The sequence below is a fragment of the Lonchura striata genome, chromosome 4 (assembly GCF_050655825.1).
Source record: "Lonchura striata isolate lonStrDom1 chromosome 4, ASM5065582v1, whole genome shotgun sequence".
NCBI lineage: Eukaryota > Metazoa > Chordata > Aves > Passeriformes > Estrildidae > Lonchura > Lonchura striata.
This window is the reverse complement of record NC_140706.1, coordinates 43,932,553-43,944,636: the sequence shown is the minus strand read 5'-3', so window position 1 is coordinate 43,944,636 and position 12,084 is coordinate 43,932,553. Positions and strand designations below refer to the sequence as shown.

The 12,084-nt window shown below is 49.5% G+C and overlaps 1 protein-coding gene across 3 annotated transcripts; it reads right to left on the bottom strand.

Moving 5' to 3' along the window:
* Positions 1-5,465: 5,465 nt before the first annotated feature.
* Positions 5,466-11,718, bottom strand: PPP1R3B (protein phosphatase 1 regulatory subunit 3B). 3 transcript variants are annotated; one of them, XM_021532649.3, is made up of 2 exons: positions 11,090-11,718; positions 5,466-8,830 (listed from the first exon to the last, which is right to left on the bottom strand). In XM_021532649.3, exon 2 carries the CDS (start codon positions 8,797-8,799, stop codon positions 7,939-7,941), a length of 861 nt encoding a protein of 286 aa, XP_021388324.1. In that variant the 5' UTR covers positions 8,800-8,830; positions 11,090-11,718; the 3' UTR covers positions 5,466-7,938. The 3 variants fall into 3 exon arrangements, with proteins under 3 accessions (XP_021388324.1, XP_085434212.1, XP_021388323.1); XM_085578086.1 differs by having other exon boundaries at positions 11,101-11,718; XM_021532648.3 differs by having other exon boundaries at positions 11,680-11,718.
* Positions 11,719-12,084: the final 366 nt, after the last annotated feature.

Here is a 12,084-nt window from a genome sequence, read left to right as displayed (position 1 = left end):
CCAATTCCCAGCCCCTTGAAAAGCATGGCTCAAGCTGATGGGTGGCTTAGAGGTGTTCAAAGGAGCTGCACCTTCTTCAGTGTGGCCGTGCAGCTGCAAAGTCTGGGGATCTGAGCAGTGCTTTAATGCTGAGCGTGACCTTAACTGTATAGGGACAGAAGAAACCTGAGACCCTCTGCTGGCTCAGCTTGGCATGATGTACAAGTATGCTGGCACTTTTTCATCCCAGACATTCAAATGTGATGCAGGATTTTCCCAAGCTGTCTCCAGCTGCAGCTATGATAGATTTAGCCCTTCCAGCACACAAAAAGCAAGAGCAGTGAGTGTTTCTGATGCCAGGTTGTGTAACCCAGCATGAGGGGCTTGTCCCCAGCCCTACATTTTGAGACCACCTTGTCCACTCCAGTAGAGGTCTGCAGCCTGGATCATTCACCTGTGGATGTCTACTAGACCAGGCATTATTTCTGAGTGTTTGTTGTAACTTGTCTTGCTGTTGCACTGCTGTCCTGTAAAAAAAAAAAAAAAAAAAAAAAAAAAATTACTAAAATGCTCAGTCATCCTGCTATTAACACCCAGGAGTGCATCCCTGCTGGCTTTATGGCTCACTGTTTATCAGCACTGGGCTGTTATTGCAGGGCATTTAGAATTGAAAGATTTGTGTGTAGATTCATTGGTTGTCTAAGAGATCTTGTTGACCACCAACTTAAAAGTTATTGTGTGTGTGCTATGATTGCTTGCATGGCTATAAAACATTCAAAAGACAATTGTTCTGGTCTCTGAAGTGAAACTCTTCTGCCGAAGAGTTTCTGCCACTGCAGAGAAGCAGAGGGTTTGGTAGATTTATTTGGTTTAACTTGCCTCCTTTTGTGACTTGATCTGCTCAAAGACAGCTTCTTGGAGAAAATGGAGCTGGACTGTGACATTCCTCAGCCCAAGAGGGAGACCCATTCCAATGTCTCCTAGCCCAGTGACCAAGTGTGCTGTGGCATGAGGTGTGGAAGGTGCCACATCACCTATAGCTACCCTGAAGCCTGGCCTGCAACACCATCAGGGACACGTTCTGCCAAGCTCATAGATAAAGAAGCACTGCATTTCTGATGGCCACTCAGATGCCAATAACTCACAGCAAGTAGGGAAATGCAGGAGAAGCAACACCTGCCAGATGTCCAAGGGAACACCATGTGAAAGGGGAATGGTCGTAAAACCCTCAGTGGACTGGAGAGCACTATTATATTTCTTCCTATGGAAGTGGCTGTCTCCATAGCACTGGGGTGTCACCACACAAACACTGAGGAGTTACACTTCTGCTGCTAATGCTCCAGTTTTGTTCTGGCAGGGGCCATAATGATGGGAAGCAGGGGTAGGAGATGAGTTCCCAACTGCTAAATATTAAGTGTTGGGAGGGAATCTGGGCACTGTTTTGCTTAGATTGGAAGGTGGGATGTAGGTCAATTTAGGCCATTGACTCTTGACAGTGGGGTTTTCCAGAAACTGTATTGGGAATATGGCTCTACCTTTTACTGCAGAATGCCTTGGAGGATGGCAAGTATCTTGCTGTATGCATATAATAGCTGCTCCCTTGCTCCAAACTACACATATTAGGACTTGCCTTAATCTGATCAGGAGCTGGAACAAACCAGGTGTTTTGTCAAGACTACAACATTGTGCAGAGTCCTTTGATTCTTGAGGACAATGACTTTTCCCCTAGGAGAGCAGTGCAGCCCTGGGACAGGGCACAGAGATGTGGTGGCATTTCCAGCATTGAGTTCATCCACATGGATGAGGCCTTGAGTGACTGCAGTTAGCTGTGAGAGTGGTTTTGCTTGGAGCAGACATATCAGAGACCTCCTCCTACTTGAGCCTGTCAAGGATTCACTAGGTAGATGACATCACCATGGTCTCAACAAGATTCCCACACCAGAAATAGTGGCAGCTATAAAAGCATTTATGCATGTTTCACTCTTTTCTTATGCCCTTTAAACATATTTCTCCTGAGTTACGGAGTTTGAGCCTTCCCTCTTCCTGAGACTGAGTAGCGGTGTCAGAGCAGAGAAGAGATCTGTGACTAACGCATCGGCTGGGAGGGCTTGCCCAGATCCCATTCCAGGAGCCAAAGTACTTAAACTGGTGCCTAGTCTGACTTATCTGTGCCAAAGGAACAGGCCAGCTGCAATTATATTTCCACAAAGACACCCTTTTTCTTTCTTTAAGCCTTGTGTAAATGTCAATAACCAGTCTTTAAAGACAGCTAACTGCTTGGCAGTGTACCCCTCCAAGGGGGAGGATAAATACATGCTAGGCAGCTTCACTGGCTGCAGAGCAGCAGAACCTTGCTGGGCCAGAGCAGCTGGTTTGAAGCTTCGTTCCATCAAAAAAACCCCAAGGACATAAATATGGTTTATTGCAATAGTTTAGAGCCAGCTGAACTGCCCAATAGGAACAAGTCTGTGGAAACACCAGGGGAGTTTGGGAACATCACAACCGAGCCCCATGCTGCTGGCTTTTTGGCAAAGCTCTGTGCTGCTTCCAGGGGTACAGGGTGCTCTTGGTGCTGCCGAGAGCTGTGTCCTCAGCACAGCCTCCTCCCACTACTCACAAGTGCCCTTCCTGCCCCCTGTGACCACACACAAGTTTGTGGAATACATTGTGAAATCAAGCTGATGCTTGAGTCTGGTGATGGTACCACCAGAAACAGCATCAGGCTTTGTAAGAGAGAAAAGGGCAGTGCACGAGCAAGGGAGACACTATAAAGCAGCAGAGAACTCCAGGGGACATGCTGAAACATGCTGATCCCATTTATCCCTTGCCTTGTGGTCAAGAGACTTTCTCCCAAAGACCCAGTCTCTTAGAGAGGCTAATTTGCTGCTGCTTTGTGGAGAGAAAACTGAAGAATCACTGACTGCTGCTGGGAAATGACGTGCTCTAGTTTTCTTCCCTCTTATGCTGCCCTCTGGTTCCAAGGCAGATGCATTTCCACAGGTCACTCTCCACTTCAAGTGCCTCTAAGAGCTACATTTAAAACCAAGGAAAAGTATGGTCTAGCAGCAAAGTACTTGCTGACCACATTTACACTCCCATGATTTGGAAGAGACATGTCCCTCTGCATATTATCTCATTCTGGGCGGTTTTCCCCCAGAGCATCCCCATATGGGTTCCCCTGGTGTTATAAATGAAAATTTGTCCAGCCTAATTAATATGAAAAAATAAAATAGTTATTTTGCAATCAAATTATATCTAGCCAGCCACAAGGAAAGAACAGAGCTGAGTCTGGGGTTGGCCCTGAGTGTGCAACAAGGAGTCAGCCTCACCAGAGGTTTTCCCCTATGCCCACACACCTCCCTCCTGGCACAAGTGGTTTTTATAGGGAAAATTCCACCTGAGGCCAAGATTTCAGCAATCAGTCTTTTCTTCTATTCAGAGCCCATATGTTAATAAGATTTTATTTTTTGGTGATGAGGGAGAACAATTCAGTGTCCAGAGTTTGTTGAATCCCTTGATGAAATTTACAGGAATTTGGGAACGCTGCATTCACATGTATCTGCCCAAGGATTTCCATGATATCCATCTCGGGTTGTTCAGGCAAGGGTGGGGGGAATCCTAATACAAACGTGTATACTCTAACAAATATTCAATATCACATATATTAGAAATGGTGCGAATTATATCTACTACATATAAGACCTGACAACCATCTGAAGTAAGAATGTGGGGTGCTCATACAACATTTTGGACTCTGCTCTGCCAGAAGGCAAGTGCAGGGAGACTACATGCTGCCTTTGTCACTGAACCCAGGACCTGCAATCCAGTATGCCCTAGAGGCTGCTGTGACAGCAGTGGTTCAGCACAGCTGCCCCCCTGTAGGACAGCATCCCCAGGCCAGTGGGAGGTGGACGTGGAGCAGGGGAGTATTTTCCCTCCTCTCCTTAACCAAACTGTCCCCAGAACACAAACTTTGGAAACCTGAACCTCGAAATACATCCAAGATCAACATGATACCACAGCTTAATTATCTCTACCCAGAGATGGCATCAAAATCTTTCAGGATACAGAGAGAAAAGTGGTTGTGGGAGGGGGTGCAATGGCATGAGCATTCTAAGAAATCTTCGTATAATAACCAGCAAGTACACAATCACACCTGCCACCAAGGGCTTTATAAATGCAGCAATTGCAATATCCGTATCATCTAGCATCTAACACCTGGGCATTAGGGAAAAAACCCAGAGCTGAGCTCTCTTGGCCCTTCTAATGTTGCACGACCTCCTCAGTTACCCTAGATGGCTTGGGCTTCCCTTATATCCTAAGCTGAAAATGTCCTCACATGGGGTTTTCAACCACAAAGCTGTTACAGGAAATGTCTGGCTGCAGTTTTCTCATTCATGAGCTCGGGCCAGCATTCAGATGTGAAAACAGCCCTGGCCAAACCACCCCAAGCACCTGAGGCAAGGACACAAATACCTTTTAATTTTTTTTTTTAATGCAGCCAGAAAAACAATCCAATTACCTTTTAAAAGAGCCCTGTGTTGTGTGCTTGATTAAAAGAACCACAGGGGTTAAAAAAGTAATCTTATGACAGCGAGACTTGGAAAGAGCCACAGTCAGAAGGTGCTCGTTTTTATCACTGTATAGAGCAAAGGCCAAGCTCACCCTCTGCAAGGCTTTGCAGTAAGGTGGGAAGCACTGCCCACAGAGCTGCCCAAACCAGCACACACCAAGACAAACACATCTTCCTTCCCTTCCCCCACACCTTTCCATTTTACCTTATCTGTAAGCAGCAAATCCCACCCAGCTCAGTAGCTGATTGAAATACAACACCTCCAGAGCATCACCAAGGCTCAATCTTTGTGGTGAAAGCCAGGTCAAATGCCAAAACTGGTCCTGGCTGGCATTTACACCAGCTGTGCCCTTTCTGCAAAGGGGCATGTTTCCTGCTAGTGCTTCTTATTGTAGTGACAACTTGGACATTATGAAGGGTCTAACTTTCACTTGGTCCTGGTATTAGAAAAGAGTCTGACCCCCTCTTCTGCAACACCTCTCCCAACATCCATCACAGGCCAGTACACAGACAGAGTAAAGCACTGATCCCAGATCAAGCCGAGGTGGGGGAAGGGGAGAAGAGGGAGAATGGAGATTGACTCAAAACAAAAGCAGAGAAACCCGAAAAGGCTGCTCCAAGCACAGCAAGCAGGGGAAGAGTGAAGAGTACTTCGGGAACACAGTGATTAGTGGGGAAACTTAGGAGCAGAGCAAAGGATCAGGGCTCCTCCCATCCCAGGACTGCAGAGGCAATGGAAGCATTTGTGTTGGCAGGAAAGCAGCAGCAATAGGCAGCTCTTTCCTGTTTCGGGCAGCAGAATTCAGGGTGGATGTGTGCTCCTCCCTCCCAATGGCCACTTGTAGGAAGCTGGACCCGTGTCCAAACCGCCTCCCCAGCCCCATGGGTGCTTAAATAAGATATGCAGCCAACATTTTGTTCCACCTTTATTTTAACAATCAGATAAAAACAGCCATATTTTTAAAAGAGTCATTACATAGCAATTATAAAGTGCATTTTCCACTTGAATGTTGTGTACAAAAATATCTTTTAAAAACAAACATGCAAAACATCCTACAAGGCACTTCCCAGGCATAGAGCAAGGAGAGCAACCCCCTCACTTCTATGTTCACATTGGCAATGGAAAAAGGGAAAAGGGAAAAGGCCACAAGTAGTATTTTTAAACTGCTATTGATCAAATAGTCAGTTCCCAACCTAGCTTTTACTTATGGCACTGCTCTTCTAGCTTATCTTCCATGTTCCTCCCTAAGCACACCCAAGGCACAGCCTGAAAACAAACCCATAAGGAGATACCACCATCCACAGCACCCCAGACCCACATGCCTTGTTCTGGCTCACAAATAGCTCTCCATGGGCATAAGAAGGTGCCAGGAGAACACGACTTTCCTACAGTCAGTGTCTTACAACATCAACACCATACACTAAATAAATAAAAAGTATTAGTGTCACACAAACTTGCCTTAAGTTTAAAACCAAGCCAAGCTAGGCAACAGTCCCTCCCAGAGAGATCAGATTCATGCTCTAAGGGCCGATTTGGGAAGCTGTTTGAACAGAGGAACCAAACCCCAGAGTTCTGGGCTAGCAAGTAGATTCATCACCTCAATTAAGTGATCAGGCACACTGAAGACACATACTGATCCTGTATTTTGAAAAAGCATCAGTTGAAGGCCAGCTATTCTTCCTGCAACCTTCTGTCCCTTTTGATATCCAACAAGTGATCCCAGTATCCCTTCTAGGTTAGAGTAAAACAGCTTCTAAGTATTTGTACAGTAGTCTCCAGAATTAAAAGCTATGTTAACAAAGCTAAGTAGTCTAGCCTGTTGCTTCTCTCCAGCACATCCACAGGCTACTAGAGGCACCCAAAATTATGTAAAGCTTATGCACTAGAAAAAGTAGCAATCCCCTGACCTCTATTTCTACAGACTGTTCAGCACTCTCTCTTTGAGCTGAAGCATAAAGTTATTCTGCTAGACTAGCACCCAAGAAGCTCACTATCCCAGCACACATCCAGAAGACAAGCCACCCCTTTAATCACAGGGATGGCTCACAGCTGTGATTTGTCTCACATGCAGGGATGCTGTCAGGATAACCCCACATCTCACTCGCCTCCTGGCTACTTCTTTGCATAGGTGGGGTGAGCCACATTTTATGGTCAGAGATGCAAAGTCTGGGCATTTGCAGGTCAAACTGGCAGATACTGCTTCAGCAGAGAGGGAAGCCCAGCACGTTCATCCAGGACAGCCACAGTGCTCTCACATGCGAGCAGTGCTGCCTTTATCTGCCAAGCAGCCCATGGCACAGCATAACAAACCATCACCAGATCTTAAAAGCAACATCAGTTCCAAAGCCTGTTCATCCCACAGCATTGCTGGCATTGCACATACCACCCCTTTCTCAGTCGAGGCACTTCCACCACAGTAGCTACACAACCTTCCTGTACAGGAGACAGCATAGACAGCCATGGGGTCTGTTTGTGTTTAGCTCCTGTAACACCCAAGCAGAGTTCCATCCCAGCTGGACAGAACTCTGGTTTACAGTCCACAGGAGAATGAAACACATTTTCAGGGTCCAGCACAGCAAACTTCAGACTTCCATCAAGGGGAAAAAGCATCATTGATCACTTGTGATTAAGCAAACAGGAAGGTTTTAAAGAAGGCAGTCAAGGATGTCAACCCACAGTTGTGTTACAAGCACCGCACAGCTAATCGCTATTTTTGGTAACACAAATGGTATGAGAGATTTTCAAGATCATCTGATATAACAACCAGTGACTAAGCATATCAGATCCTCTGCCACAGGCACATCTCCTAATACGGCAGGCTGTAGGGCCACACTTCCTGTCATCACATTGCATTTTCACTACCCAAACATGCTTTCTGCCTCCAGTAGGAAGGGCCTCACTACAAGGATATGTGCAAAGAGAGGTCTCCATTTCCAGCAATCCAACCACACTACTTCCTGACAGGCACAGGCTGGTTTTGCAAGGAGAACCCTGCAGCTGTAGTAGAGCCCACTAACAATACAATACTAGGAAATATTTTGAAAGAGCCTTTTAATACTAGGCAAGCAATACAAAGCAGCCACCACTACACAGCTTGAACAGGCAATGTAAGCACTGTAGTGTTTCCTTGGACACCAGCATCTTTACTGAAGAGGAATAAGAAGTGCTGAAGAGATATGAGCAGTCCTTGGTCCTCTGATCATCTGGAGAGCCAGACTGACTATAAGCCCCCTGCCAGCAAGGCACATCTGGTTTTGCTGGGAGGCTTATGCTAAGCTACACAGAGCCATACTCCTTCCACCTATTCATACACCTGTGGTCAGACCAGCCCCAAGGCCTGCAGACACACCAGCAACAGTTAGTCAGCCTGGCCTTTGTCCTTGGGTCAATAGTAGGGCCCGAGCTTCTCATAGCCTGAGTAACTGGGCCACTCAGGAAAGAGGCCATAGGAGCACCGAGGGCTCCCAAACCGGTCAAATGCACTGCCAAAGTCAGGAGCCTGTGGGGGCCGGACAGCTTCCTGGGCAGACTTCAGTTCTGAACGTATGATCCTGTAATTTGTGCCCCTGTTGTTGTCCCAGTACACCTTCCCGTTGCACTCAAAGGAAATGGCAAACTCAACCCTTTCGTGTGATTGAATTCCTGCAGGCAATCTGATGTCAAAGGAAAACGTGTCCTGGTCTGACCCTCCGTATGTATCCTTGACATACTGGCACGGGTGATCTACAAAGCTTTTCCACGTGTCAAACGTCATCCGGATCTTCACTATCTTTTCAAAAGCGAGGTTCTTCACCTTCAGTGTTCCCACAATAGATTTCTCCTTTAGCATACAGTTTTCCAGACAGACACAGTCTGTCTGGAGACGCTTTCTGAAGTCCAGATAGTCTACAGAGGGCTGAATAAAATCTAGGACAAAGCTGTCCTTCTCCACTGTTGTCAGACCCACGATGTTGTCTATCAGCTCTGTGATGTTGAAAGAAATATCTAGTGGATCTTCAAACTCTGAGAACACCTTCACCATTGTCAGAGCGAATCCTCTGCTATCTGCAAACGACACCCTCTTCTTCGCTTTGCTGTGTGTGAAGGAGTTTGCTGCCTCTTCTGGGTCATTCAGCGCAGCCTTGCTGCTCAGCTGGATGCAGGGCCGCAGTGGCTTGCTTGGCTTTGGAGCAATTTTGCAGGCACACTTCTCTCTTCGCAAGGGTGGGGAGCACAGGTACAGCTGCATTGCAACGTCCACGGCCATTGCTTGCTTGTGAGGGAAATAGTCTAATACTCTGGAAGACAAGAAGAAGGGTCAGTTGATGCCAGAAAAGCACTTTAATACAAATTTTGTCAGACAGTTGATATATCACTTCCCCCCGAGCCATCCCAAATAAGCTTGCTTCTTAATTAAAGGCAGGTACTTGCATGGTGTGATTTACAGGCACTGTGAGAAAAACACTACAGAAGTGGCAGGACCAGTGCCTGTTGTGCCCTTGAACAGCTCTTCCAACTGCTACAGGGACAGAGTTACCCTTTGAAGGCACACACAGGCACTGTCCTAGTAGGCTAGCAATAGCAGGCTCCAGAGCATTTGCAATCCAAAGCAAAGCCCATGGCTCAACCCTGCCAATGCTCACAAAATCCCCAGATTATCAAATTTCAGTGCTAGGTTAAGCAGTATCCCTGCTGTGCTCTCCTCCCTCCAGGAGAGATTCTCCCCAGGGCTTTTGTAGGAAGGAACTCAGTTTGTCACAATCTGCTATACACAACTGACTTCACCTCTCATAAAACACCAGATGTTAGCCAAAAAGCACTCATTCAGTTGAGCTACACACTTTGCTCATCACTGTCCCCCAGAACTGCTCCATCCAAGGTGCCTCCAAGCAGTATTGTAAAGATAGCAACTGTCTGACACAGCAGCAGGGCACAGGCTTAGCCAACACTGCTCTGGAGCTTTCTTCCCTCTACTCCATTTTAAAACAAGCGTCAGCTCAGGAGGCACATCAGCCAGTTTCACCTCCAGCCCGGGGTCTGTGCCTCAAGCCTCCACAGGGTTTGTGCTAAGTCCCTGGAAAACATCCATACAGCCACAGGGCTCTGCCAAACACAACTCACCTACTCGAGGGTCGCTGAGGCTTTGGAAGCAAGTCCTTCTCCCAGAAGGCACAGGCCATGTGCCCCTCCACTACAGCCTCCCCTCCAGCACCCAGCCCATTCCTCCAGGGCTGCAGCACCATCTCTCTGAAGGGCACTTTGCCAGATGTAGCCCTGGAGATGTCTCTGCAGCCAGGCAGCTCCCAGAACACTGCACCTATCACTCCTGCCCCCTTACACTGACGCTCCAATGGATGCTTTTGGCAGACTCTCTTTGGCCTGGCTCTGGATAAACTGCTGGATGCATATATCACACACATCCCCCTTAAGTTAACTGTATTGCAGCTGAATTTAAACACAGCTTATTCCCTTAATAAAAATCCTGCTTGGCAGCAGGCCAGGCTCAAAAGCTGCTCCCACCACACCAGAGGAATGAGGCAGCAACAGTAGCAGTGACCACTGGCCTTGTGATACAGCAGAATTCTGGCTGCCAAAGCCATGCACAGCCAGCTCTAGTACTTGATTGTTGCTCTCGTGCCAAGAAAAAGCAAGAGCCACACTCCCCAATTCACTGCTTTAACTCTCCACCCTGTAACACCAACACAGCAGCTCTGAGCAGCCTTTCACAGCATCCACTCAGCAAGGTTATCTGTTTATTCAGAGCACATGTGCCAAGGCTCACATCCCAACACATCCACCAGCCAACTCCTTCTGCTGTGCCTCCTTTCAGCTCAAGGGCAGCTGCACAACAGACACCTCAGATCCACCTGTTTGCTAACACTATTCTGCTCATCTCTACCTGGTTTTGCAAAGTTTGTTCATACACACTTTCTACAGGTCATTTCCTCCTTTAAATTAATGCAGCTTCCAATGCTTCTTCTCTTACTTGGGTCAGTATAATCTGCCTTGCATCTTTTCCCAGGGAAATTTATTCAGCTGAATTTCTATAACTTATGAGAAACCGGGTTTCATAGTAAGCCTTGGTTTGGAGCTTTTCCCCAAGCTAAAAACTATAACAAGAGCTTTTCATAACCAACTATGAGTATGAGCCCTGTGCTTTTATGAAGTGCTGGTTCATCTGATATCCCAGACAACTTTTTCTGTGCTGGAGAGTCTGCTGATGCCTAGCTCTCTGCCACAGACAGGTTTCTCTTTTTGGGGCTGAGGAGGATTGTTTTGAACTCCAGATGCTTTGGAGGTGGGAGCAGGAATACAGTTTTGAGAGCTCATTCAGGAAATAAAGGTCCAGGAAGCAAAAAGTGCAAGGCAGGGAGCCATGTGCAGGTACAGGGGCCAATCCCTTTCCGTCACCCCTCTAAAGGAGAGCAAACTTGACTCTGCCTCCGGACTTCTTCCTGTAGCTTTACCCTCTCCAGAGGAGGACGTCTGTCGCCAATCATTCCTCTCTCCTGCCATTCTACGATGGAGAATTAAGCCAGAGCCAAGGAATTACTTACACCTCCCTTACCGAACCCTTCGGTCACCTCCGCTCCGCTCCGCTCGCTGCCGGGGGCCGGGCGTGCAGCACTGGCAGCGGCAGAGCTCGCAGCCGTGACGGGGCCGCAGCAGCGCTCGGTGGCCCGCAGCCCCTGCTCCTCCCCGCGGGCACAGCCCGCTTCCCACAGGCGTCTGCCGGCGGGGCTCACTCGCTACAGCCCGCCCCCTCCGCACCAGCAGCCAAGCCCTCGTCCCGACCCGGGAGGGGCGGCAGCAGAGCCCCGCGGAGCGCAGCGCCGCCGGCCCGGGGCTGCCGTTCCCGGCGCAGCCGGGGGGCTGCAGGAGCCGAGCCGCGGGATCCCGATTTCCCCCAGGAACAGCACCGCCGCGGCGGGGAGCGCCAGGAGCGCTCCTGCACACAGGAGGAGGCTGCGAAGCCGGGCAGGCGGGGAAGGCAGAGGGGAGGAGGAGCGGCGGCAGTGCCGGGGGTCGCGGCAGTGCCGGGGGTCGCGGCAGTGCCGGGGGTCGCGGCAGTGCCGGGGGTCGCGGCAGTGCCGGGGGTCGCGGCAGTGCCGGGGGTCGCGGCAGTGCCGGGGCGGCGCGCCCGTACCTGGTGCAGTGCATGGGGCCGGTCCGGCAGCACCGCCTCGCACCGCGCGGCCCCGCGCCGGCCTTTTAAGGGCGCCCGGCCCCGCCCCACCGGGCGGCAGCCAATCAGCGCGCTCCGAGCGGGGCGCCCGGCACGCGCGGGGCGCGGCCGGCCCGCGGGTCCTGAGGGGCCGCGCAGGGCGGGGCTCGGCCGGCGGGGGAGCGCCCCGGGGGCACCGGGGCTGCCCCGGGACCGGGCGGCTCCTTTCGGGAAAGGGACGAGCTCTGTGTCTGGCTCCCGCTGCCGCCAGCCCCTCACTGTCCGTCGGTTCCTGTGCCAGGTTGCTGTCCCTGTGTGTCCAGAATCACAGAATCAGTTCGGCTGGAAAAGACCTCTGAGATCATTGAGTCCAACCAAACACCACAG